The sequence below is a fragment of the Ranitomeya variabilis genome, chromosome 2 (assembly GCF_051348905.1).
Source record: "Ranitomeya variabilis isolate aRanVar5 chromosome 2, aRanVar5.hap1, whole genome shotgun sequence".
Taxonomy (NCBI): domain Eukaryota; kingdom Metazoa; phylum Chordata; class Amphibia; order Anura; family Dendrobatidae; genus Ranitomeya; species Ranitomeya variabilis.
The window spans coordinates 1,062,846,803-1,062,874,536 of record NC_135233.1 but is presented as its reverse complement, the minus strand read 5'-3'; the positions used below and the strand labels follow the sequence as shown (position 1 = coordinate 1,062,874,536).

Below are 27,734 nucleotides of genomic sequence, written 5' to 3'. Positions count from 1 at the left end.
TAGATGTCAGTTTCTCGGTTTAACTTTCCATGCTACCGGGGCTGGTTTCTGGCTGGATATACCGTAATCCTGTTAACGGACTAGGCTTATATTTAACAAGGAACTGGTGGCAGTCCTACCAGGCTGGCAGCACTCGGTTTCGCTGGTGCTTGTAAATGGGCCTCTCAGCCTGTGAGCGAGTGTGGTGCCACATCAGTGACTGCGTGGGCCACATCATCTCACTCCCTGTACCCATGCGGACAGGGGGTGTCTGTGTAAAACTGTACCAAGCTACCTTACGTGTCCCCTTGGGGTGCAGAACGTCACATTGGTGAATGTGGGGAGACCGCATTACGTGATCCGTCTGACTTAATAGTGACGTCAGGCGAGGTGCGGGTTCATGACAAGAGGTGGGATTCAGTTTGAGCTCTCTGGTGCCATCCTTCACACCTGTCCTTTCAGGAAAAGTTTTCAGTAACCTCTATCATCAGAGGCAGGATTACAATGATAGAGAACACCTCTATACACAGATCCACCAATTACAATAGGTGATGTCACAGCGGATGCTCCTCCCCTCCATTCACACATGCTCATTAAATGTTTCTATACAAGAGTCAGCTCAATGTGGCTAATGTACATGTGCGGTTTCCTGAAACAACAGCAATTTAGAGTCTAAAAAGATATTGGTGGATGTTTATTGGCATCTATGATCAAAATGAAGCATAAACAAAACCGGCGCACTCACCCCGAAATCCACAATGTGGTCCTCAAACCAAAAAAATGGTAGACTCCTTATGTCATGCAGCATTATGAAAAAACAAATACTTAGTCCTTCCCAATACAAGTCCACGTGTCCTTTCCTGACAATAAAACTCAGGAACTACTCATCGAAGTATAAAAAAAAAGAAGAAAATATAAATCCAGTTTTATTTTGGGGGATCGGTGTTGATTCCATATTTTTCTTTCAGTAGCTTGAGCTGTTCCTCTTTCTTCTTGGTGTCCATCTTCTGAAACGCCTGAAAAATAAAAGTAGAACAACATGCCATTTATATATTATAGTGAAAACAGTAAAATCTGAGTCTCAGAGGACAAAAAAAATGCAGAATGCACGAGTCGCATCCGATATTCGGATCGCACTCTGCCATGCAAGTCAATGAATCTGTAGAAAACATTGGACTGCACTCGGATGACATCTGAGTGGGGTCTGACTTTCACAGACTGACAGAATGGAGAAGATGGAGACTTTTTTTTCCACCTTCTCCTTATCCGAGAAAATCTGATGATGCTGTGATTATACTAATCGGCCTGATTATCTCGGCTGAGAGAAAACACGGTATGGAGTGATCAAAGCCTTAGGGTTGGATTCACATGTAGCATTTTTATGCTTCATTTTCTGCATGGCCAGAAAACTTATGACAAAATTAAACGTGGTTTTTATGCTTTTTTTGTGTTAAGTAATTTGAATCTCATTGAAAAAAAAATCTGCAGCAAAAAGACTGAAAGAATTGACCTTTTGCTATGTAAAAAAAAATGCACTACAGGTCAAAAACACAAAAAAATGAGCCGTGTGGAAGATTTTTAAGCCTCATTTATTTTGCCGTTATTGTAAAATGCTGAGATATTGTCGTATTAAAAAAAATAAAGCATTAAAAACGCTTGGTGAACATGAACAACCTGCAGGATTTTCCAGCACATGGATGTATCCCAGCGCTTGTGAGACCACTTGTGTTGCTGGCCCCCGCATGCCGTATACACAGCAGCACTTACCCTGTTGGCGTTGTAGTACAGGACCACCAGGTATCTGTTACACACGTTGAAGCCAGAGAGATGATCACAGGCGTTCTTGGCGTCAAAGATATCCTCGTATACGACGTACGCGGTGCCTCTGGATTCTGGTGTGTTCCCGCTGCAAGAGACGGAGAAATAAATAAAAACTATAAAACCGCAAAAAGCAAGTGATAATGAGGGTTATGAGAAGAGGGAAAGCTCAGGGAATAAATGGAAGTGCCCATTTATTGTTTTTTTTCCCTTCAGAGCAACGCTCCCATCCACTCGGAACAACTGCATTTACTTTTAAGGCCCTTGTTCAAAGGTATACCTGAGGAGTGGTGACCCCTTCATTCTCAGAATCGGTGGGGGTCCCAAAGATCATTAAGAAATCACATATCCTAAGTTAATGGGAACAAGTTCTTGCTGGTTCATAGTGGAGGTCCGATACTACTACTCCACCACTGCTGATTCTAACCCCCACTATAACCCCTCCACAAAACGTTCAGGAAGACAGATAAAGGGTTCACCTCTCTTCCTGCAAATTGACATAACTGTAGGTACGGATTTCCAGTGCTTTCCTGCAATCAGCCAAACAGTTATGTCAGCGGGATGACACGGGCTCAGGAGTTGTGCTCGCGTTATCTGCAACATTGGCCGACTGCTGCATGTGCTGGGACCGGACATAGCGCCGATTCTGACACTAACATCAAATGTGACAGTGGCAAGTGAAAGGACGGCGCTCCCTCTGTCAGCCCATCCGCAACTCTGCAGCGCGATCATGGGGTGGGAAGCCTAACAATGGACCACATGTCCACCATAAACCTCAGCATATCAGATCCTGACGGAGTCTAATAGTAGTACAGAGCATTATGTAGCCTAAGTAGTGCAGTGGAGTATCAGTGCGATCACAGCTTAAGTTCCTTTGTGGGACTAGTCAGTATTGTTTTTTTCTTAATGTTTAGGTGCAAATCTAAAAAAAATATGATATATATATTTGTTGTATTATTAAAACTGTGATCCTATTGACTCGCAAATAAAAAAGAAAACGTTTAAATTGTGATGCAATTTAAAAAAATAAAAACCTATACTTACTCCTGGAGTGGTGTCCGTATTGTGTCCCTGCATCCAGCAGGGGGCATCCCATGACCACTATTTCATAGGAACAGACATCACACAACGCCCCCTACATTAATGGCCAGGTGACTGGTGGAGGACAGAGGACCAGCTGCGGAGGAGCCTGTCTGTTCCTTTTTATTTAAAGGGGCGCTTTGTACCTACAATGCCGGAGGCTAACACATAAACCTCGCTTCCATGACTTCCCTGTCGGGTCTTTCACGTCTTATGCTTCGTTCTGATTAAATACATTTACTGGGTGTCTCAATATAACTTGAGCAAGAGGAAAAAAAAAAAAAAAAAAATCAAGAAAATTACTTTATTTAATGAAGTTTCTTGGAATCGTTACTAAAGCTAAAATGCAATCGCTCATCGCATCTGTCAGAGCCGTCAGGACAGCGCGCGGCGCGGCCGTGTAATGGATTGTTCTGTGTACAACACGCACGGAGTTTCCTGTAATGTCACTCGGGAGGGGCCGAGCCGCCGCCATTATGTCACTCCCAGTAATGGGAAAATAATTGCTATCATCTCCAGAGCGATCACAACGGAGGACAAAAAAAAAAACATGTTCATGTCTGGCCGAGGCCGATCACCAGCCAGGATTATACAGGTCCCTGGAGAACAGCGCCATGTCACGTCACACAATATCCCGTCACTTTGCTTTACCGATATAAAAAAAGCGTTTAAAATTAGAAAAACCATGGCAGCTTTATTCCAAAAACAGCACCACACTTCTCCACAGGTTGTGCATGGTATTACAGCTCCTCCAATACCAGCAGACCCATGAAGGGGTCCTATGGCATCTGCCACCAAGACGTCAGCAGCAGATCTGTGCAGCCTCCATGGATCGGCCTCGCTTTCCAGCACCTCCAACACATGATAGATTGGATTGGGATCTGGAAAGTTTGGAGACAAGTCATCACCTTGATCACGGTCTCATTCATCCATTTCAGGTGCCCAGTAAGCTACACAGCGGTCTCATCCCTCCTCTCCTGATCCACAAGTTGTCCCCTTATCGTTTGCACACGTTATAACTGTCACAATCCATTTTTGGATTTGTGGCAGCTCTGGTTCCACTCTGTTTTAAACGTAGCTTTTTTCCTTTCAGGACCAGCGGGAGTTAATGTCAGTTTTTCCCTCGCTGGCAATCTACTGCAGTTGCAGAGTTGCTGGGTCAGCTGACGTGGGTGGTGACCACTCCCACCATTCTTTACATGGTCACCTGATGCATCAGCTGACTGTTGGTGATAGAGTTTCTCTATGGAGACCAGCCCTGGAGTGTGCAGCTCTCTGGTGTCCGCTACTTCTGGTGTTTGGAGGCCTGTTTTTGTGTCATCTGCGGTGTGGAGCTTGGCAGCAGAGTCTGGAAGCTAAGTGTGGTGTTTTCTCCTCGTACCTTTCGTGTTTGTCACTGTCCCCTATGTGACACTATCTGCAGTGTTGAGGCTAGCGCCCCTTGCCGGCCAGGGCAGTGCTAGGAGACAGCGAGGGATGAGGTTCCTGACGGCGGTAGGGGGGAGGACCCATTTAGGGCGTTAGGGGAGTGCGGGGACAGGCTCAGGTGGTGACCATCCCACATTTCCCTATCAGTAGGGCCTTCCTCTCCCCATTTCCATCCCATTGTGTGTGTTGCGCCATCCGCTGACTGACCCTCCATAGGGTCGCTATATATATCGTGCGAATAACCCTTTGATAATTTTTCAACTTACTTTATTGCTTCCTGTATCAAGTTCATCGTTATTTTCAAGATCTCTGCTTGCAATCGATGAATAAGAACCTCTCTTTTTTAAGTCCTTTTAAGCCGCATCAATGTAAGAAAAGATCACAACTTACACTCTGATCTGCCGGATGGGGCCGTATTTCCCAAAGATGTCGTACATTTCCTCCCCGGTGATTTTATAAGGTAAGTTTCTGATATACAGGATGCGGTTCACCTCTGGGGGTAACCGGATCTGGAAAAGAAAAAAAAGGCAACAGTGAAAATCTGTATGATATGGCAACGACACAATATACACAGGGGATCGTCCAAAGCATCAAATCTGCAAGTAGAATAAAGCAGCGGACCAGAGACTTATGTGACTCTGCTTAGCAATGCAGGCCGCTGCCAACGGGAGGCGCCATCTAAATCTTTTGCACTCCTGTATATCTGATGTATCACATCAAAGTGTGTGAGTTACAAGAATAAAAGCTCCGACATTGGAGAGGAAGATGGCGTTCTTCCTTACTGCTGCTGCCCCTGCCTTTCTCTTGCTGTTGATCGGCTGCAGCGTTGACCTTCCATCCAAGCAGAAGAAACACTGATTTGGAAAGGCCGACACAAATAATGAGTGGCGCGCGTCTGTATGATGAACATGTTTTCTTTTTAGCCCCCACTAATACTATTAAGAAAAAAATGTAAAAGCAGCAGGAACGGGTTTAAGGCCAAAAAAAAGGAATGATCCTTAAAGGAATTGGTCTCATGTTATTAAATGTGTGATATTGCAAAACAAGAAACCATGTAACTTGTTCCATAAGAAATAATCTCGATTCATTAAGGGATTATAAATTCTATAGTTTAGTGTTCACTGCCTTGGTTACCAGCTGTCCTGCTGCATATCAGGGGTCACCAGTCTCCTAGGCAAACACTTTGCTTTAAAGTGCTGCTCTGAAAATGGCCGGATTGGTAACCCCCTGTGCTCAAAGGTGGCTCTGCTCGCCGCTTTAGAGAGCGCACTGCTCGCGGCTTTAGAGAGCGCACTGCTCGCGGCTTTAGAGAGCGCACTGCTCGCCGCTTTAGAGAGCGCACTGCTCGCCGCTTTAGAGAGCGCACTGCTCGCCGCTTTAGAGAGCGCACTGCTCGCCGCTTTAGAGAGCGCACTGCTCAGGCCAGTGATGTAACCATGCCACTGGTCCAAACTGTCAATCTTCAGGAGAGGCAAGCTGGAAGCCAGGTGGCAAGTGTAGTGGTTAATTAAGATCCACTAACAGGTGAGAAGACACTTATGCTGTAACAGCGGGCAGCTGCGGATATACGCAGCATCCAACCCGCAGCGTTTACTGACCGTGGGAACATACCCTCACTGAGAGGTTCTGCTGCCAAACTTTCTGTCTCATCATAAAGTCCTTCCCATTTCTCCCCTATAAGCCTACAGCGAAGCTGCTGCGCCACAGCTTTCAGTGTGATTAGTTCTCAAAAATGATGGAAAGAGCAGTGTAAAAAGACCAGAAGAAGAATCGGATGATTACGGGAGATTGGGAAGGGGCAATTTCGAAAAAGAAGCTTGGCTACATTTTATCAATACAGGCAAAATTCTGGAATCCAAATAGGATCCAGGCCAGAAACAACCTGAGCTGTGACAGCAATCAAACGTCAGACAAAGGTCTAATTCAGTAGCAGCAAGCAGAGATCTAAGAAACAGTGAGATGATGATAGTGATTGTCCATGAAGAGGGGGCTGGGAAATAGACAAAAAACAAAGCTACTTGGCTTGCTGACCAAATTAGGCCGAGGTCACACTTGCGAGCGCAATGCGAGAAACTAGCGCGAGTCTCTTGCATCAATACCAGGCAATCGGGAAGGGAGCGCTCAGGGGCATAGAAATACATGCAGCCGCACGCTCCGGTCCCGAGTGCCGGGTATTGGTGCGTGAGTTTCTCGCATTGCACTCGCAAGTGTGACCCCGGCCTAAAACTGAATAAAACTTACTAAAGAGATTCAAATCCCCAATTTGACATAGAGGGATCTATGCTGTGCCACAACGAATCAGTAAGTGGAGGTGCTGGGATCATGAGTACAGAGGGTAAGGAATTGGGACTGGCTGTAATATAACCCCAGGTATTTACAGGATGATGTTAGCTTCTAGAGACGTTTTATTTTCCTTTCTTAATTAAATGCCTATATTTACTACTAAAGAAAAAAAACCACATTTTTCCAATTCGGTTTAATTATAAATATTGCTCTGTTTGGCTTTAACAAGCCTCTGTTTCCCAGCATATTCAGCTCTGATGTGGTCAGAAATCAGTGAAAAACTCACCCAGTAAACCATCAGAATGAGCTCACTGACAGATTCTCAGCTGACTCATTCTGCAGTCGGCAATAGACAGTGCACCCCAGAGTTGTAGAAGGTAAATGGTGCAAATTTTTAAAAGGTGTTATCCAGGACTATATTTTTTCTTTTAATGTGGGCCTAAAGATTAACAGGCAGGTAGTGGCGCCCAGAGCAAATCTCTGCCAGCACAGGGCGGTCATACACTTCTCCTGTCTGTAATTCAGCGGCTTCCACTGACGTCATGTCGACAGAGCACTGGCTTCTCTTCCTCTTCTGCTCTGTTGACGGCGTGTGACTGCCAATATCATGCTGATTGACAGCCGGCTCTCTGCTGCATAACTGGGGGCTGACAGCTGTCAGTCAGCATGACGTCGGCAGTCACAGCCCGTCAACAGAGCAGAAGAGGAAGAGCTGCTCTGCTGACATGGAGCAGCAGAATCGCCAGTCATCGCCAAATAGAACAGGCAGGCAATTGCTATCTACTCAACTACCTGCCTGTTAGTTTTTATGGATCATAATAAACAAATAATTTAATCCTGGAAACCCGCTTTACTGAAACTCAATTGCAAATAGGATTCTTAGCCAAAAATATACGCATTTAAGCAAAAAAAAGTGTCCCCAAAAGGTGGACTACCCCTTTAAATGGCATTCCCAGTTTTATGCAAATACATTGGGCTATAATAACAGCCAATCCCTGTCCCCGATGCCAGCACCCCCCCATCCTCTTCCTGCACAGCATAGATCCCTCTGTGCCAGTGCTGTGAATGCCACGGGCAGTGACTGCTCACATCACCAGCTCAGCCAGCCCCCTTCATCTGTGCCAGGACTACAAAACTGGGTCTGAAATCAGGGATTTGAGGTCTGGGGGTGTAGGTGTCACTTGTGGGGGACACAGTACCTAGGGGCCACAGGTCTGATGGGCCACAACCAGGAGGATACAACAGATGGGCAGGAAAGCCCTAAAACGACTGACTAGCTGCAGCAGTACTACAACTCCCAGCATGCCCTGTGGATGTGCTGTGCCAATGATTAACCGGCAATGCTGGGACTAGTAGTACGTCACCAGCTGGAGACTCCTGGGTCATAAGTCCTACAGAGAAACAGCTCCATTCCCAACATCGCATGTACGTGCGCCAGAGCCCCATTATGGGGCATTATCATGGCCGCCTTCCCTCCCGGCCCCGTACTCCTTCCCTAGGACTCACGTTAGCTCGTTTCGCCGCTTGCATCGCCATTGTGGCCGCCGATAAAGAGAAATTCCCAGAGACGACGAACTAGAAGCAAGTCTGAGAAACCGGAAGAGGAAACTGCGACCCGTGACGTCATCATCACGGGCTCACAGCCATCCGTCGCGCGATACCGGAAGTGCTTCATGTCACGTGATCGTGTTACGCGGCGGCCATTTTTAATGTGGGCAAAAGATTCGATTTTTCATTTATTTTTAATTTAATTGATTTTATGATATTATATACATGTTTAATTTGAAAAGTAGTGATGTAACCACAATGAGGGACATTTCTCAGAAACTGACAGAACTGCAGGCTTTATTGCCTATATAGTAACATGGTTTCATGTTACTGAAGTGGTTTTTTTTTAAAGGCAGTGGTCCGGCCTTAGGCTACAAGCGTCTATGACTGCAGACGTGCGATTCCTCATATCGCATGCACTGCTCGCTATGAGGATTCCCCATAGTTGGGAGCGGCGGGCACGTGATTTGCATACCTGCGGACACATGCCAACTAGACGTACGCGGCCTAAATCAACGCAAGTGTATTGAGCAAGGCCGGACACAGTCTAGTTGTAGCGTGGCGGGAATTATATAAATCGCATACTTGTGCTCACATGACCGCCCAGTCCTGCCACCAGCAGTTATGAATCCTCACGATGTAAGAATTCACAAGTCTGCAGTGACTAGAAGGCTGGACAAGCCATTTAAATGAAAGCTATGCTGTGATTAGTTGCTAATGGTGTTGGCCAATTTCCTGTTTATTATTTTATTTAACTCTTCCCACCTCTCTGGTATTACACCAGAAATTGGTACAATTATGAGGCAAAGCTACAAATCCTAATAGCAGCCATAGATTTCAATTCCTGGTGTAAGGACAGAAAGAAAATGCACCAAGTGTGTTAAGTTACTCCAATGAAACATGGATGAAAACCGATGTATGAAACTCCAGTCTTAGCCCCTTCCCGCTATGAACAAATTTAGTTTTTACGCTTTAGTTTTTTTTTCCCTTCCCCTTCTTCCAAGAGCTTTAACTTTTATTTTTCTCTCACCACCGTTGCATGAGGCTTGTATTTTGAGGGATGAGTTATAATTTCAAATGAAACCTTTCACTTTGCCATATACTATAAACAGTAATGTAAATATATATATTTATTTTATTTTTTGTTCTAAAACACTATTGCTCCACCATTTTGGGGATTTTGTTTTCCTGGCGTTTAGTGTACGTTAAAAAAAGACCTGGCAACATGATTTCAACATGACAACGCAAAACAAAGCCGGATGTCCCTCAGGAGCCCTCCCGGAAGAAGAATCAGTGAAACGTGCGTTGGGGTAGTACACATGGCAAACTTCTGCTCACCACTAAGGTAAAAACTCCAATTTCTTTTGGTTCCTTCTTTTTGCTGCCAGCCCAGATCACTACTTAGTCTCCATACACTGAAGCACTATGTGTTCAGTTGGGAGAGAGGTTGTGTATTGATTGATCCCAATACTTCACCATAACTGAGTCACTTTATATTAGAGAGATTTTAAGGTTGACGGATACATATTTTCTCCTAACTCTCTTGCTCTATTTACCTAGCATGCACATACTATGACAGAGCATTTTTTTATAAATTGCCTTTGGTTGATTCATTCTGTATTTAGTGCTTTATCATGTATAATATTTCTTGTTGAACCAACTTAATATATTGAAATACAATAATTTTCTGTATTTTTAGGTCAAGTCTTTTTCTCGACATGAGACATCCTTTAAGTAATGTGTATTTATATGTTTAATAAAATGATTTTTGATATATACAAACACACTCCTTTTCCCTTCTGTTGTGTGTGAGGGTATGATGGTTGTATGTCCCTCACACAGCATGTGTTTAAACGCGCTCTGGACTTTGCGCCCCAGATGTGCTATATGGGAGACATTAGTCGGAAATTGTTCTGGGAGCTGTCAGCAGTGGATCTTGATGATTTGTCCAAGTCCATTCAGTATGGCAGAATATTCTTCAGATGACCATTAATAAAGGAACCTAAAAGGTGGAAAGTTTCTAATTGTGGAGAGTGCCAAGCCAGCATAAGGAGACTTACAGGCCTTGCATGCAACGCTGTTTGGGGAATTTAAATGTGCAAATCGCTTCTTCAGAGGGGAAAAAAAAAAAAAATCTCTCTAGCGCCACCCATTGGATGCAGCAATCCTATAAGTCAATATTGACCCTTTATTGAGTTTTGCCATATGACTTAGGATATGAAGCCAAACCAGAAACTCCATTTGCAGACAAATGTTTCAGGGGTTTTGCCCCTCATCAGTGCAAAGCGGGAGATCCAATTTGGCTAGGTAGGAGGCCTCTGATTGTGGAGAGTGCCAAGCCGGCACTTCTTATTCTGAGCCATGTACAGCAAAATCTGCACTTGTTACATGGGGCAGATTTGTCTCAGATTTCCCACTTTCCATTGCAAAGGATGAAATCCCCTCTAAATTCTGCACAAACAATTTACATGCTGCATGTTTTAACATCCTCATTGCAGATCAATTTATGCACAGTAATCTTAAGCAAGGCATAGAAAAGATTTATTGATCATATAGCAGTATATAATGTGTATAAAAAACAACGACCATATTGTTCCCATAATCTGCAGAAAACTATATAGCTAGACCAGCACTGATTACAACCGGACTCTCACTTCTGTGTCATGGGCAGTGGAGGGAGCATGGCTGGGACTTCTAAATACAAAATGTCTGTTGTAATCTGTGATTTCTCCATGGAGTGTAAAGATTAAAAAAAATGGGACCAGAATGAAGGAAAGGCGGCAGGATCATCTATGAGAGGGTTATGTTAAATATACACTGGCCATGCATAGCAAAATGTTCCACTTTGAATTTGAGGCTTGTTTTACCACACCGAGGAAAAGCACTGACTCTTTAAAGGGAGACCCATCATATGCCAAAAATAGATGTCACCCTTGAAGTGAGTAAAGAAACTCCCCAAAAACCATCCATTTCGTTTTTGTAAAGGTAACTATATTGTGGTTGAGACTCTTAGGGTATGTGCACACGTAGAATGGTCCTCTGCGGATTTTTCCGCTGCAGATTTGATACATCCCCAGGGCAAAAACACAGCGTTTTTCCTGAGGATTTATAGTGGTTTTTGTGCGGATTCCACTGCGGTTTTACACCTGCGGTTTTCTATTATGGAGCAGGTGTAAAACCGCTGCAGATTCCGCACAAAGAATTGACATGCTGCGTTTCTGCACGGTTTTTTCCGCAGCATGGGCACAGCGTTTTCGGTTTCCCATAGGTTTACATTGTACTGTAAACTCATGGGAAACTGCTGCGGACCCTCATCGTGTGCACATAGCCTTATATAGTATAGGGGTGCAGAAGTAACGATTACACCAGGTCTTGGTACCAATGGGGGGGGTCCAAAAGCCCTTTACCCTCATAGAGGACACCAGTATTATAAATGGCACATACCAGTGGGGGCCCTATTACAGATTTTCCTTTGGGGTCCAAGAGCTTAAAGTTATACCCTCAATGCAATAGTCAAAATATTGCACGAGTGCATAATATAGGAAACTGCAGGTGCAGTGGAATTTATTGCAGCAGTTTTACAAATTTTCAAGCTGATATACAACGGGGTTTCTGATTTCTCTGGACTTTCTAGATAAGGGTTATTCCCGCTTTCATAGATGGGTATTGTCAGATAGTGCCCGTAAAAACAAGCACTTTTGCAATTTACTGCTTATTAAAATTTTCAGCCGTTCTTGAGATATTAACAGTTTTCTGCTTTTGTTTACATATTGTTTCCAAGGTGACCGACCACCTCTCCTGTTTAGTTTGTAATCGCTGCAATGAAGCGGAGGACGGGATGAGAAGGTAACCGTGCCCTCCTGGTCAGCTTCAAAACAGCGCGTACAAGCTTAATAGAAAAGAGTTTGTAAGCGCTGCACATGTTCCACTGTCTAGCAGCAGTGGTCGGTCTCCAAGGCAGTGGACTATAAACAAAGGGGGGGAAAAAAAAAAAAAAAAAGTGTCATTATCTCAAGAATGGATAAAAATTTTAATAGGCAGTAAATTGCTATATTGCTTGTATTTACAAGCACTATGACAATATCCATTTATGATTAACACTTTGAAGCCACGTGTAGGACCAGTCTTTGGGGGTCATTATTGTCCGTTAACAGGAATGGGAACCATCTTTAAAAGCAGATGATTGTAAAGTGCTCCAGTCACCTCTCTTGAGGTTATTTCGAGACCTTCCCAATAATGTGGGGTGCGGGAACACACAGAGATCAATTCATATATATTTTCAGGAGGAATAACAGAGGAATGGCGTAAATCAGAGACAAGAAGCTTTACCATAGGGCAGGCTGGAAGGTAGTGGAGCAGACATGTCAGTGCGTTCTCTGTACATTTATATGGCGGTGACCGGCGGGTGTATCTGTTCCCGTCATTCACCCGTCTGTAGTAAACCATGATCTACATCGGTGACCTGCGGATACGAGGCGCCATTTTCTCTTCCGCTGTTACACAGGGATCTGAAGGACGATTTTCCCAGTGTTCTTGTTGTCTTCCATGCGCTGGTGGGCATCGGCGATCTTCTGCAGAGGGAATGTACTGTCCACTATTGGCCGCAGGTGAATGGGACCCCCGGCGGCAAAATGAGGCAGCGCCTGCTCCGTAAACGCCCGCACCAGCTCCGCTTTATACTGCGACAGAGAGAACAAGCAGTTATTACAGGAGAACAGCCCCGACAATGAGCGCCATTCCCCAATGACCTGGACGTAACGAGGCCGAAACCTCACCGCCCTAATGTGGAGGCCACAGCGAGCGGGATCGCCCCCGGGGAAGCGGTGAATAAGGTTCTCTCGGCTTTATAAAGGGACATAATCAGGACCGGGACAAGGTGAAAGCAACATTTTATAATGCCGGCTCATGGAGGAAGAACTCAGGAGAAAAGGCTGGAGGAGCCTCCATGCGAGGACACGGGCCCAACACTGTACATGAGAGGCACGTGCCCCCATATACAGTGTCAGGCATATGTTCCCCCATATACAGTGTCAGTTATATGCCCCCCCATATACAGTGCAAGTCATACGCCCCCCATATACAGTGTCAGGCATATGTCTACATGGTCATAGTAACGCATATGACTGACTGTATATTGGGGGGGCATATGCCTGACATTGTATATGGGGGAGCATATGACACTGTATATAGGGGGCACGTACGTCTCTGTACATGGGAAACCTATGTCTGCCACTGTACAGGGGAGGCAAGTGACTAGTAATGTACATGGGAGGTAAATGCCTTACACTGTATACAGGAGGCAAGTGACCAACACTGTACTTGAGCGGCTCGTGGCTGTGCTATACTGTATATGTAAGAATGTATATGGGGTGTGGGAATAACCAAAATATGTATATTTAGCTCACCTCATACTTTGTTCCAAAATGCAAAACATACCAACCAAGACCGACAAAAAGATGCAACTAGCCTCAAATATTATACATTGATATGAAAAAAAGATAAAAAAAAAAAAAATTATATATATATATATTTTTTTGGATATTTCAATGGTGGCTGCTGACATGATTAAATCCATCAGATGTGGCACGCTCCTCTGGAAGGTCACTGGGCACTTCTACACTCTATGTGCTCATGCACTGGTCCACCTCCCCCTGGATTTCAATCTCGGCCGGGCAATCTGATGGAGGCATAGTAACACATTTCTGCAGAGGATCTATCCTATGCGGCATCTTCCTCCATCTTCAGGATCCTCCAAATCTCAAGTTCTATCTTCCTGATGAAGCTAGGGCGAAACACGCATCGGGGCACCAGGGTCACAATGCAGCTCGATCTCCTCGTCATCACATGATCAAAGTGCTCTTATCCATAGACGTTACTTTATATTTCTTATGTAGATCACAGTAGTCGGCACTTGGAGGCTTATACTACAAGCGTAAAAGTAACATCCTATATTTCAATGTGTAGCCCTCCATTGCTTTACTCTGCTTTTTACTTTTATGGTATGGTGAGCATTTGGGTGGTCTCAGTCATGGTATTTATCGGAAATAAGCTCTGCTAACTATTGTTGGTTTTAGTTCCAAAATGGACGGATAGATCCACATCAGGTGTCTTCGGAGTGCTCGAATAATATGTTCGCGTCCCCGCTGCTGCATGTCTCGCAGTTGTTCAGCAGCCAACACATGCAGCCGTTGGGACATGAACATAGTATTCGAGCACGCCAAAGTCACTCGGTCAGTACCAGAGCATGCTCAGATAACACCTTACCCATTACTGGTGCCGGTCTACACACACCTCGTTTCTTGGAAACATTTTATATAGAAGCATGCGGCAGGCACTGTATTAGGAGGAATGTGGCTATACTGTATATGGGGGTAGGTGCCTTGCATCCCTGACACTAAAAAAAATATATATATATCAGGAGTGTGGCTGTACTGGATATGGGCGGCATGCGTAAACCGTTTATGGTCGGGCGTGTGACTGCACTGTATATAACAATCATACGCCGGGCATGTATAATGGCATGCAGTGTCAGACTAGGGTGCCAAGGGTCCACAGTGTCACAAACATTGGGGCCCAGTGTTCAGCTGCACCCAAGTATTATACTACCCAGTGTCATAACATTAATGGCGAGTCTATATAATACACAAGGGGAGTTCGATAAATGGATAATGAAATGCTGCTTTTGTCTGTACAAGGGCTTATGTAGGGGTGAGGCCCACCAGGAATTCACCCGTCCTCCGGTGGGCCAGACCGAGCCGGCTATGTGACAGACCCTTTGTATAGTGAAACATGGGGCAGACATTTTGCACCACACGCACAGAGCTCGTATGGTTGGACATGTTCTTTGCTCAGAATTAGTTTTTTCTTTGCTTTATGTGCCTCTAGATATAAATCTGCAGATGTCGCTTGTCTGTGCACGCTGTAGCTTGCATTGTTCAGGGGGCTCGGAAACCAACTGCCATGATAGGACCCAGACATAGGGTGGTCACTTACCGCACTGGAGCGGGATCTCAGGAGGCTGCCAATGAGGCTTCCTCGCTTCCACAGCAGCTTTGCCAGCAAGTCTCCATTAATCTCTCCAGAGCTCATCAGCCCATAAACCACCCAGCGGCCATCAGTGTTCAGACACTCCAAGTTCTTCTCCCAGTGAGCGGCGCCCACACAGTCCAAGATGATATCCGCACCAACATCTGATAAAGCCAAATGGAAGGGTCAGGAGAATCCCAAATAATAAAGGTCTGTCACATTAGTAGTTCAATAAACCAGTGAAACACTGCAGAAAAGCAATACAAGGGGCTGCCTGCAGCCGCCACTAGAGGGCGCTCAGGAGCTCATCGCATACTGTTTAACCCCTTAGTGACAGAGCCAATTTGGTACTTAATAACCGGGACAATTTTTACAGTTCTGACCACTGTCCCTTTATGAGGTTATAGCTCTGGAACGCTTTAATGTATCCCATTGATTCTGAGAATGTTTTTAGTGACATATTGTACTTCATGATAGTGGTAAAAATTTCTTCTGCATGACTTGTGTTTATTTATGAAAAAAAAAAAACAGAAATGTAAGAAAAATTTTGAAAATTTAGCAATTTTAAAAATTTCTATTTTTGTGCCCTTAAATCAGAGAGTGGTGTCACACAAAATAGTTAATAAATAACATTTCCCACATGTCTACTTTGCATCAGCACAATTTTGGAAACAATTTATTTTTTGTTAGGACGTTATTAGGGTTGAAAGTTGACCAGCGATTTCTCATTATTTCAACAAAATTTACAAAACCATTTTTCTTTAGGGGCCACCTCACATTGGAAGTGGGTTTGGGGTCTATATGATAGAATGGTGTCACTTTTGGGTAATTTCTAAAAACTTCACCCCTCAAGGTGCACAAAACCACATTCAAGAAGTTTATTAACCCTTCAGGTGCTTCACGAGAACTAAAGCAATGTGGAAAAAAAAAAAAAAAAAAAAAATTAAAATAAAATATATGAACATTTACTTTTTTTCACCAAAAAATTACTTTAGACCCAAACTTTATTTTCACAAGGGTATCAAGAGAAAATGGACCACAAAATTTGCTGTGCAATTTCTCCTGAGTACGCAGATACCCCGTATGTGGGGGAAAGCCACTGTTTGGGTGCATGGCAGGGCTCAGAAGGGAGGGAGCACCGTTTGACTTTTTGAACGCAAAAGTGGCTGGAATCAATGGCGGGCGCCATGTCGCATTTGGAGGCCCCCTGATGTACCTAAACAGTGGAAAAACCCCAATTCTAACCCTAACATTAACCCCAACACAAGAACCATAACTCCAACACTAATGGAAATAAATACATTTTTTTTTATTTTATTAATTTTTACCTAAGGGGATGATGACGGGGAGATTGATTTACTTTTTTTTTTTTTATTTTGATCACTGTGATAGGGTCTATCTCAGTGATCAAAATGAACCGATAGGAAAAATCTCCTATTATTGGAGAGGGAGAAGGAGAGCTGGAAAAAGAAAGAAAAAAGCAAAACAGACTTTTTTGTGTGGTCGCCGTTAGGGTTAGAATTGGGGGGTTTCCACTGTTTCGGTGAATAACGGCAATCCCAACACTGGGGACGGTAAAAACCCACCCGAATCATGTTCTCCAGGGTCTCAGCTACCCCCAGTAGCCGAGACCCTGGAGGTTTTCCAACGCTGGGGGGCGCTATAACCTTATTTTTCAGCGCTGTTAAAAAGCGGCGCTGACGAATAAGTACCCTTAACTACCGCCATTAAAAAGTCGTATGTTTAGTTGTTAAGGGGTTAAACAGCTCACATATAACCCTTTGGTGATCATATTTTTTTTTTTAGTTTGCTTGTTTGTTTTTGCCTTCCCCAGTTTCAGAAACAATATTTTTTTGTCACTGTCATGGCTGTATGGGGCTCAGTTTTATGTAAATAAAAAAAGTTGCACTTTTTGGGGGGGTACTGTAATTCATTTTTCATATGCAATTTTAGAGGAAAGCTATTTGTTTATATTTTGTACTGTTAATGTTTCACACCACAACCTGTTGAATGTATTTTACTTATTTTTTTTAGATTTATTACAGTTGCGTCTATACCTAATGGATGTAGGGTTTTTTCCTGTTACCTATAATAAAATGTATCTTCTATGGAAAAAAATGAATCCTAAAAAGACAGTTTTTATTTTTTTATGTTGTGGGAACTATTATATTCTTATTTTTATGTAGACATATAGATACACACACACAGTCATGATCAAAAGTATTTGCACCATGAAATTGTTCCAGAAAATGAAGTATTTCTCCCAGAAAATTATTGCAATTACACACGTTTATTTCCTTTGTGTGTATTCAAACAACGCAAAAACAAAATAAAAATGGCAAATTAGACATACCTTCACACAAAGCCTAAAAAAAAAAAATGGACCGGACAAAATGGATAGCACCTTTCCAAAATTGTGGGTAAAAAGCTTTGTTTTCAAGCAAGTGATGCTTGCTCAAACTCACCTGTGGCAAGTAACAGGTGCAGGCAATATGAAAATCACGCCTGAAACAAGATGAAAAAGGGAGAAGTTGACTCAATCTTTGGTGTGTGTGTGTGTGTGTGTGTGTGTGTGTGTGTGTGTGTGTGTGTGTGTGTGTGTGTGTGTGTGTGTGTGTGTGTGTGTGTGTGTGTGTGTGTGTGTGTGTGTGTGTCACACTAAGCCTAGAAAACCTAAAGTGGAGAAGAAAACTGAGGACTTGAGAACCAAAATTGTTGAAAAATATCAACATTACAAGTTGATCTCCAGAGATCTTGCTGTTCCTTTGTTCACAGTGCGCAACATAATCAAGGAGTTTACAACCCATGGCACTGTAGCTAATCTCCCTGGACGTGGACAGCAGAGAAAGTTTGAGGAAAGCTCGGTGGTGGATAAGCAGCCTCAAACAAGTTCCAAATAAATTCAGAGAGGACCCCACTGCTGACACTGGGACATAAAAAAAGCTACACTGCAGTTTGCCAAAATGTACATGAGTAAGCCAAAATCCATCTGGGAAAGTGACTTGCTGACAGACGAGACCAAGATAGAGGTTTTTGGTAAAGCACATCATTCTAAAGTTTACCGAAAACAGAATGAGGCCTACAAAGAAAAGAACACCGTACATACAGTCAAATATGGTGGAGAATATGGTGGAGGTTCAAAGATGTTTTGGGATTACTTTGCTTCCTCTGGCACTGGATGTTTCACTATGAGGAAATGTTTCCTGAAGGGTGAGCTGAAATATTTTTCTGTTTTTTCTTATATGCTTTCACGGTGTCCAAGGCATCATGAAGTCTGAAGATTACCATAGGATTTTGGGTCAATGTCAGAAAGCTGAGTTTGCTTCCTAGGTCAGGGGTCTTCCAGCAGGACAACGACCCCAAACATACTTCAAGAAGCTCTCAGAAATGGATGGAAACAAAGATCTGGAGAGTTTTGAAGTGGCAGCAATGAGTCCGGATCTAAATCCCATTGATCACCTGTGGAGAGATCTTACAATTGGTGTTGGGAGAAGGCGCCCTTCAAATATGAGAGACCTGGAGCAGTTTACAAAAGCGAGTGCTCAAAAATCACAGCTAGGAGGTGTAAGAAGCTTGTTGGTGGTTTTAGGAAATGATAGAATAAATACGGTAACTGGAATCTAACGGGTGCAACCAAATATTAAGTTGAGGGTGCCAACAATTTCATCAGGCTAATTTTGGGGGTTTTGTGGGAAATTATGACCAATGTGTCTTTTTTTCCCCCTCTGTGTGTATTGGAACAACACAAAAAAATCAACCAAAGGAAATAACAAAAACATAGGTAACTGCAATAACTTTCTGGGGGTAACACTTCATTTTCTGGTGATGGGACTTCTGTTTGCTGCATAGTGCTCAATGAATGCTATATAACCACCAAAGGAAAAGACAGAGGTGGTGATGAGCCACTCCTGCCTTCTCACCAGGTGTCACGGCTGTGTGTGACCGAACGTGCACATGCTGGATTGCAGAAACTTTATGTGCTGTACATTTATCATGGTGCGGGTATGGGCATGTGTCCCATCAATGGGCAGCTGGAGAAGCGGAGAACCTCCGGTGCCAGATCACTAACTCACACTCCAACAATGCCCTCCACCAACCCCACGCAGCATATTTACTAATGTATGAAAGAAAACCGCCACTCCCTGCACTTATCACAATGCGCTAGGGAGGCAGCCTAACTCACCAGGTTTGTTTAACCCTCCGACGTCCAAAGCAAACATGCTTGGAAAAATGGTAGTACTATACAAGTGACGGAAAAGTTCTCAGAAGGAAGAAAACAAGCAGCCACCAATTACCAGAAGACAAAACGAGCGAACACCGCGCACCGCACGTACTAAATTCATTACCATCAACCTTTATTTCTTATTCTTTAAAGGAGATGGAGCACAAATTGCTTTACTCACCTATCGACTCATGTAAAGAGTATGGGTCACATAACCAAAAATAGCCAGTGATGGGTGACCACAGCTCTAATCAAGACCGGTATAGGGGACACCTGTCCACGTTTGTTTGGGCGATACATTTCTTTGAATAAGTGATCCACAGTTTGCGGTTTTACATCCCTTTTAATTTCCATGTGTTTTTGAACTTTAAAGAAGCCTTCACTATTTTTTTTTTTTTTTTTTATTTCGTAAGAATGAATAAATGTATGTCCATGCCCACATCTAACCTCAGGTAGTAATCGGAGGAGGCTCTCAGGAGCAGGGCCGGATAAGCCATTGGGAAAATGCCACCAGATGGGCCCATCCAGCCACTGGGCCGCAAAACCTTTAACCATATATTTGTATCTCCGGCACGTCGAAACGGTTGACCGCTGTAAGGAAGCAAAGAGCCATCGGCTCCCTGCTCCACCACGTACTCCAGAAGAACACAGGCAGCTTCCAGCCTGCTGGAGGACAGCACCGCGCATGGGATGTCGGCTGGCATGATGACATTATTGCATTGCACTGCCTGTGCCAACCCACCGCGGAACAAGCCAAATAATGGGGTAAAGTGGACGAAAAGCCAGGATTAGGAGAGTATGAGTTTGGCTTTGTTTGTTTTGTCTTTATCATCTGACCCATTTCGTGAGGGAGAGAGCTGTAGTGGCATTGTATGAGAAAAAAGTATACTGGGGGCCATCATACTATGTATAGCAGGCTGTAGAGGCCAGCATACTGGATATACCGGGGATATGGTCACCAAAATACTGTGTATAGGTGGCTGTTGTGGTATCATACTGTGTATAGGGGCCTTTATACTGTGTATGGGGTATATGGTGCCATCACACTGTGTAGGGAAGGCTGTGGGGGCATTCATACTGTATGGGGAGCTGTAGAGAAGAAGCACAGTATGGAGAAAGGGATGTATACAGGGGAGGAGCAATATAGACAGGGAACAGCATAAAAGTAGGTACGTCGTATAGAGGTGAACACACTGAAGATGGGGACAGGATAGTGTGGAGACAGCGTTGGGGGACACAGTGGAGAGGGGAAAGTGCGGTGGTAATGCATAAAGGAGGATTGAATGGAGGCTACAGGTCATGAGGAGGTGATTGTGTATTATAGTTCATAAGGGCGGACAGTAAGGTTATAGTTCATAAGGGTGCACAGTGCGTTCGATAGAGATCATAAGGGGTGATGGAATCTTATACTTCATAAGGGAAAGTGTGATGATTACAGATCATAAGGGGTGTCCTATAATTTTTAGAGGCAGATGGTGTGGAGACACTATTTGATAGTCAGTGTGGACCATACCATAACAGCGACGTTGTGGGAGCCATATTTTGTGCATGGAGCACAGGGAGGGGGAATAGATTACTCAGGGCACGTCACTGACAGATGTTTGAATTTATGAGCACGACGCTGTCATTTTTGTGGGACTGTGTTGTAATTTTTGGGATGTGCTACAGAATATCAGAAAAGACGGAAAATTGCAGAAATAGAAGTGGATGGCCAAAGACATCATGGTTTCTGAACGAGATGGAGAAAAGAAAAAAAAAAATTTGAGAATGGCTCCATGCAGAGATGTCATCTCTAAGGTCTAATCAGTACTGTGGTTAATGTACAGTCCGCAGTCTGATAACAACAACTCCTACTATCTCCTTACCATTGGTATGAACATACCAACAGGTGCAGGATCATGTGATACCAATTTATATGGTGTGGGCGGACCTGATGTAGCTGTACGAAGCTTGTCACTATATTCATGTACTGATGGTTGTTCTGGTGCCTTATTCCTGTACTGATGGTGAAGCTGGTTCTTTATCCTTGCACTGATGGTAGTTCCTTCATAGAAGACAGTGATTTTTTCTATACACAGCAATACTTGTCTAATATATATATATATTAAAGGTATTGCAGTATATAGTAAAATTAAGCAGACAATCGCAGGTTCAAGTCCCCCAAGAGGACTAAATAATAATGAAAGCAAATCTCTCCCAATACCCACCCCAAATAAAATATAATTAAATTGTGTTTTGCCACTGCAGGGTTTGTGTGGGAGCTAGAAGTAGCTTTTGTAATACAAGCCCATCGTCCGATCGCTTCTGCTATGTATAACACTACTTTGCATTGCAGAAATCACCATCTCCTACGAACGCCGGCCACGGCAGCAGACCCTCGGCTGTCATGACAGTCCATCGGCACCCAGCGATCACATCACGGGCGCACCGATGAGAGCTCCACCCACGGCTGTTAAAGCACATAGCTACTTACTGAATCAACCGTCATGTGTGGTGAAAGATGTCGGCTCAGCGAGCGAGTCTCCCATTAAAGGGAGACATAAGACATGTAGGGTTTTAAAGGGGGTTGTGCACATTTGGGGACTTATTTTTTTTTTACTTAAATGCATGTATTTGGGGCTATAAATCATTTTTGTGAGTGACTTTCATTAAACCTTTTGCATCGTTGACCTTCTATAGCCTCTGTGATGCCCCGTCTATTGCAGGCTGCAGAATGAGTTAACTGGGAATCCAACAGTGAGCTTATTCTGACTGGGAGCGTTTGTAACTCTGATCTGTTGTTTCTGAGCTCCTCTCAGCTGATTTATGACCACAGCAAAGTTGAATGTACCGGGAAATAATAAAAGAGCCTGTAAAAGTCAAATGGTGCAACGTTTTTAACAAAACCCAATTGTAAAGATGATTTTTTAGCACCAAATACATGTATTGAAGTAAAAACATAATTGTTCCCAAATGTGAACAACCCTGCAGCACGTGAATGGGCTGCTGGTTTCAGAGACAGGTGTATGGATGAACTTACTGTTTGTGGCCTCCAGGCATTTTTTCCCAAAATCCTCATCTTTATAATTGAACCCGGCCGAAGCTCCAAGTTTCTTGGCAATTTCAATTTTTTCTGAAGATCCTGCCGTTACGATGGGAACTGCTCCAGCCAAGCGGCACAGCTGGATGGCGGCCGTACCAACGCCACTGGCTCCGGCGTGTATCAGCACAGTCTCCCCTTTCTGAACTTTACCTGTAAAGACCGGACATGATAAAGATCAAGAATCGGCGACAAAGCCGATCAGCAAGTGCATGGGGTCAGCAGAGAAACTCACCTACGAGGTGCAGGAGCTGGAAGGCAGTGAGCCAGGCTTCAGGAATGGCAGCGGCGTCAGCGTCACTCATAGCCGGCGGGATGGGCAGGAGCTGGCATGCAGGCACCGCTACGTACTGGGCATTACCGCCTCCAGTGAGAAGCGCCATCACCCGATCACCAACCTTCCACCGTCCAACATCCCCGGGACCGAGCGTCACCACCGTCCCCGCAGCCTCGAGGCCCAGGATCTGGCTGGCACCAGGGGGTGGCGTGTATCTTCCTCTCCTCTAGAAAACCAATAAATGTACTAATTTACTCTTGTTTAACCCCTTTCTTTCCCCTCCTTCCCTGAGCCATAGCTTTTTTTTTTTTTTTGCATAGTGAGCTGACTGTTACCAATTTTTTTTTTTTTTTTTTTTTTTTTTTTTTGAGGGGAGAGTTGTGGTGACCAAGAAAAAAACAAAACAAAACACTTTCTCGTTATAGCCTTTACTGATTGGGATAATTAATTGTAAAATTTTGACAGATTGGACAATTGTGGGTGCGGCAATACCAAATAAGTTTTTTTTTTTTTTTTTTTTTTTAATTTGAGAGGTTTTTTTAGCGGTGCGTGATTAGACTTTTTATTTTTTTATATTTTAAAAAAAAAAATTCACTTTATTATTTGGTTCTTTTAGAGGACTTGCACTTGATCATTTTATCACTTATACTATATACTTCAATACCACAGATATTAGCCGTGGCATTTAAATGGGTAATAACCATGGCCCACTCCCAGAATCACTTGTATGTCATTTTACATTAAGGGGTTAAACATATCTTTGCTCTGTACATTCTCCAATTAATTCCTTGCTTTTATTAAAAAGTGGTCTTTCCCAGGATTCAAACTCACAACCTCTTGCATGCGAGGCAGCAGCATTAGCTGGGAGCTGCTCTACCAATGCTAGGAGAATTCCCCCTGCTCCCTCTTCATGATGCTCTGCTTTATAGGCACAGTGTACTGGTACTTATACCAGTACATGTAGTCACAAGGCTAGAGACAGGAGGAACAGCATAAGAGAGGAGCGTGCTAGAGCAAGAAGACTAATGACAGGAGAAGCAGCATAAGACAGGAACAGTACGACAGCAGGAAGACTAGTGGAAGGAGGAGCACCGTAGGAAGGTAGATGTGGGTGACAGCCACATGACTGTCAATTCATTCGCATTTTCTAGGACTCGCCTGTTTATTTTTTGGCAACATGTTTCGCCCATTCTGTGAACTCAATGTTGGTTAGCAATGCTCTTTACATAATCCTCTTTCTTCCCCCCCTAAAAACGCTACCCCAATTTTTGCTGCCACCTTTCAAGTGTGCGTTACCTGATATTTGACGCTGAAGGCGTGTACTTCTCCTGCATGAGGCTGACCAATCAGAAGCAGGCAGCAACATACAGGAGAAAAAAAGAAAAAAAAAAACACTACCCCACAGTAACATAGGGAAAGTTTCTCCTGTGTGAGACATGTAATGACAGACAGTCTGCTCTCCTCACTTATTTCACCAAGTATCTGTATGTGATTACGAAGTGATGGGAGTATAGCAGAGAGGAGCGCGATTACATACACTTTTCATCTCAGCCAGTGTGGGGGGAATACAGCAGAGCTGAACTAATTACAAACACATCTGTAATTCTTTCCTCCCAGTGCTGTCAGCGCTACTGAACCGACCCTCCTCCCACACTGACTGCGCTACCTACAGCGCATTATAATTATACACAGCTCTGCAGTGAGATCAATGATTAGAGCAGATTACGTCTCACACAGGAGAAAGCCTCTTCTAAACTATCGTGGGGGCGTGTCTTTCTTTCCCCTGTCTATTTCTGCCTGCTTATGATTGGTCAGCGTCATGCAGGGGAAGAAGTGTACGCCTCCAGTCTGTAATAACGCCCACTGGAAGATATCATAAACTATAACCTTTAACAAAAAAAAAAAAAAAAAAACATAAAAAAATTACATTTTACTCAACTCTGCAGCTACCATTCCATTTCCATGATGTGGCCAAACTGGAGAAAGATCCTTTTTAAAGAGTTAACATGAAACACACCTGTAGTAAATCCGCTCGGTTCAGGGCACTTGCATGGACTTGTACCAGAACTTCTCCTTCCTTTGGGATGGGACGAGAAACCTCCTTAACGTATAGATTTTCTGGCCCTCCAGGTTTATCGAAGAACGCTGCCAACATTTTCCCTGCAAAAGCAAATGCATTAACTGCTATGTCGTAAAAAAATAAATAAAGATTTTTTTATTTTTTTTTTTTATTTAAAATGGAAAAAACAAAATGATAGAAGTTTCGAGTCTCTGTAGTTGTACGGACCTTAAGAATCATCCTGTCAGGTCATATTTACGGCACAATGAATGTTGTGAACCCTGGCGGATTGCATTTTCCTGTCATTCTACAGCACAAGAACGACAACTCGTCTCAAAAAAAAAAAACATGTCCACATGCTGCCATGTTGAAGGAAAAATAAGTTATGGCTCTTGGAGAAAGAAGGAGGGGAAATAAAATAAGCACAAAAATGAGAAATGTGCCTGGTTAGGAAGGTGTTAAAGGCTTTAATAGCTTATAGGCGTTGTCTCATTTAGTACCTGAAAAAGCGCACAGCCTGATGATTGACAGCTTTTGCCAGCGGCACCATGGCACGGCACGGACTATGCATTCCCTGATCCGGCTAGTTCAGCCAGTTTTGCTTCTGTAGCATGGGAGGAGCACAGGCCCTTATCTGTTTATCAGGGGCATACAAAGAAATCAAGGGGTCCTATAGCAGAAGGTTTCACCGCCTCCCAAAAAATAATAATAATAATATTTGTGGCAGTCACAAAGGAGCAGATCTCACAACTTTACAGTCCTTATAATGTAACTTTCCTCCTATGGAAGCCCTAGATTCCTGTTTCATTGCCCCCATAAAGTGTGATCCCACCCAAAGTGCTCCAAAAGTACTGTATGATACCCCCATTGTGAATTCCTCCACAGCAGGCTCCACACATAGTATGATGACAATACTGTAGCCCACCTGAACTCCCCCAGCAAAGTATGCCACACAGCTCAGTGCACTTTATAATGGCCCCCACTAGCCCTCCAAACAGTATAATGGCCCCACCACAGCATGATGGACCCTACACAAACCTTACCACTGTATAATTTCTGCATTCAGTACAATGGCCCCCCCATGTAGCACTAGATAAAGTATTATGAGCCCACTTAGCCATGCAAATACTATAATAGGCCCCCATACAGTATAATGCACTCCCCATAGTCCTCTATACAGTATAGTGACCTTCCCATAGGCCTCCATACAGTATAATGCACTCCTCCATACAGTATACTGCCCTCCCATAGGCCTCCATACAGCATAATGCACTCCCAATAGTCCTCCATACAGTATAATACTCTTCATACAGTACAATGGCCCCCATATAGCCCTACAGTATTATGAGCCCACTTAGCCCTGCAAATACTATAATAGCCCCCCCATACAGTATAATGCACTCCCCATAGTCATCTATACAGTATAATGACCTCCCCGTAGATCTCCGTACAGTATAATGACCTTCCCATAGGCCTCCATACAGTAGAATGCACTACCCATAGTCCTCCATACAGTACACTGACCTCTCCATAGTCCTCCGTACAATACAATGCCATCTCCATAGTCCTCTATACAGTACAATGCACTCCCCATATATCTCCATACAGTACATCACACTACACTACCCATAGGCCTCCATACAGCATAATGACCTCCCCATAGGCCTCTATACAGTATTATGGCCACCACAATGTACTCAAAGATTAAACAAACATAAAAAAAATAATAATGAAATAAAAATCTGCCGATACAGTTGAACGTGCGATGACAGGCATGGGGCCAGGTGCCCACGCTACTAGTGGGCCCTCCTGGTTCATGGGCCACATAGCAGCCACGTGGCCTGCCGCCATTAGCAGTACTGCACTGCTGGCTATACAAGAAGCTTCAGAGCAGCACTTACAAGCTGCATAGCAAATGGCTTTAAAGCACTGCGCTCCTTGCCTAGGAGACCGGCCACTGCTTACAGATAGCAGAGGTGGCCAGGAACTTATGCCATTAGATATAAACTACTAAAGTAAAACAAAAAACCTTCCGTTCTTTATATCGGAGAGGATCTTTAATAACAAGTAAATTACAGAAGTTTCTTGTTTTTCCAAATCCATTAGACGAATCCCTTTAATTAGCAGGAAGGAGGCTAGAAATCGGTAAGGAGTACAGCCAATTCCATTCTGTTTCTGCAAGCAGAGATCTGGTAAAACCAGCACCTATTACTTCTCACAGCTGAGAGTTTGCTACAATTCCTGCAGGCAATCAAATGTAAGTGGAAGACAACAGTGTCAGCAATCTCCCTCCTGCTCTGACAGTTCGCTACAATGTGTCAGTGCAGACAGACTGAGCCCAGGCTGCTCTCATACACACAATGCTGCACTCACTACAAGCACCTAGGGTCTGCACCATCAGAGACCCCTCTGCACTCACCCTCCATGCTGCTCCCTGTCACTGTGGGCAGAGTCCACACAAGCTCATTACTGAGAGGAATGTTCCACTCTACATTATGGGGGGAGGAGGAGAAGTTTCATGTATAGTATTTTTTTACATAACCTAACTACATAAACATTGCAGAAGACCAAAGTACAGTTTCTATACATTGAATAAAGTTCTCGCTGCTGATCTTCTGTTACTTCCCTTTTAGATTGGAATGGTTTGCTCCATTCCTGCAGCTGCATCATGCAGACTCATGGTTTTGCAGGCAGGCCCCCTAGTGGAGGCTGAGGAGAAGAACACTGGATTCAGCCTCAGTGCATTGAAATCCATAGGATGAACTAGAATCCTTCTAAGGCCGGAGTCACACACAACGTATAAAAAAAAAAATCGGCCGAGAATCGCACAAATGATCCCTAACGGTATGTAATCCGTTTGCAAAGCGAGGATGCGATTTTCTTGCATCTAAGCATGCATGTGACATCCGTATGGCGATGACACACGGCCGCTGCC

The 27,734-nt window shown here is 43.8% G+C and overlaps 2 protein-coding genes across 3 annotated transcripts; both read right to left on the bottom strand.

Annotated features, from left to right (window-relative positions):
• Positions 1-658: 658 nt before the first annotated feature.
• On the bottom strand, positions 659-8,234 carry SF3B6 (splicing factor 3b subunit 6). The gene is made up of 4 exons (XM_077291526.1): positions 8,095-8,234; positions 4,696-4,814; positions 1,747-1,885; positions 659-995 (listed from the first exon to the last, which is right to left on the bottom strand). Exons 1-4 carry the CDS (start codon positions 8,122-8,124, stop codon positions 906-908), a joined length of 378 nt encoding a protein of 125 aa, XP_077147641.1. The 5' UTR covers positions 8,125-8,234; the 3' UTR covers positions 659-905.
• A 2,426-nt stretch (positions 8,235-10,660) lies between these two features.
• TP53I3 (tumor protein p53 inducible protein 3) lies at positions 10,661-27,295 on the bottom strand. 2 transcript variants are annotated; one of them, XM_077291524.1, is made up of 6 exons: positions 27,219-27,295; positions 24,758-24,900; positions 22,699-22,966; positions 22,404-22,616; positions 15,130-15,326; positions 10,661-12,815 (listed from the first exon to the last, which is right to left on the bottom strand). In XM_077291524.1, exons 1-6 carry the CDS (start codon positions 27,223-27,225, stop codon positions 12,633-12,635), a joined length of 1,011 nt encoding a protein of 336 aa, XP_077147639.1. In that variant the 5' UTR covers positions 27,226-27,295; the 3' UTR covers positions 10,661-12,632. The 2 variants fall into 2 exon arrangements, with proteins under 2 accessions (XP_077147639.1, XP_077147640.1); XM_077291525.1 differs by lacking the exon at positions 27,219-27,295 and adding an exon at positions 25,028-25,172.
• Between the last annotated feature and the right edge of the window lie 439 nt (positions 27,296-27,734).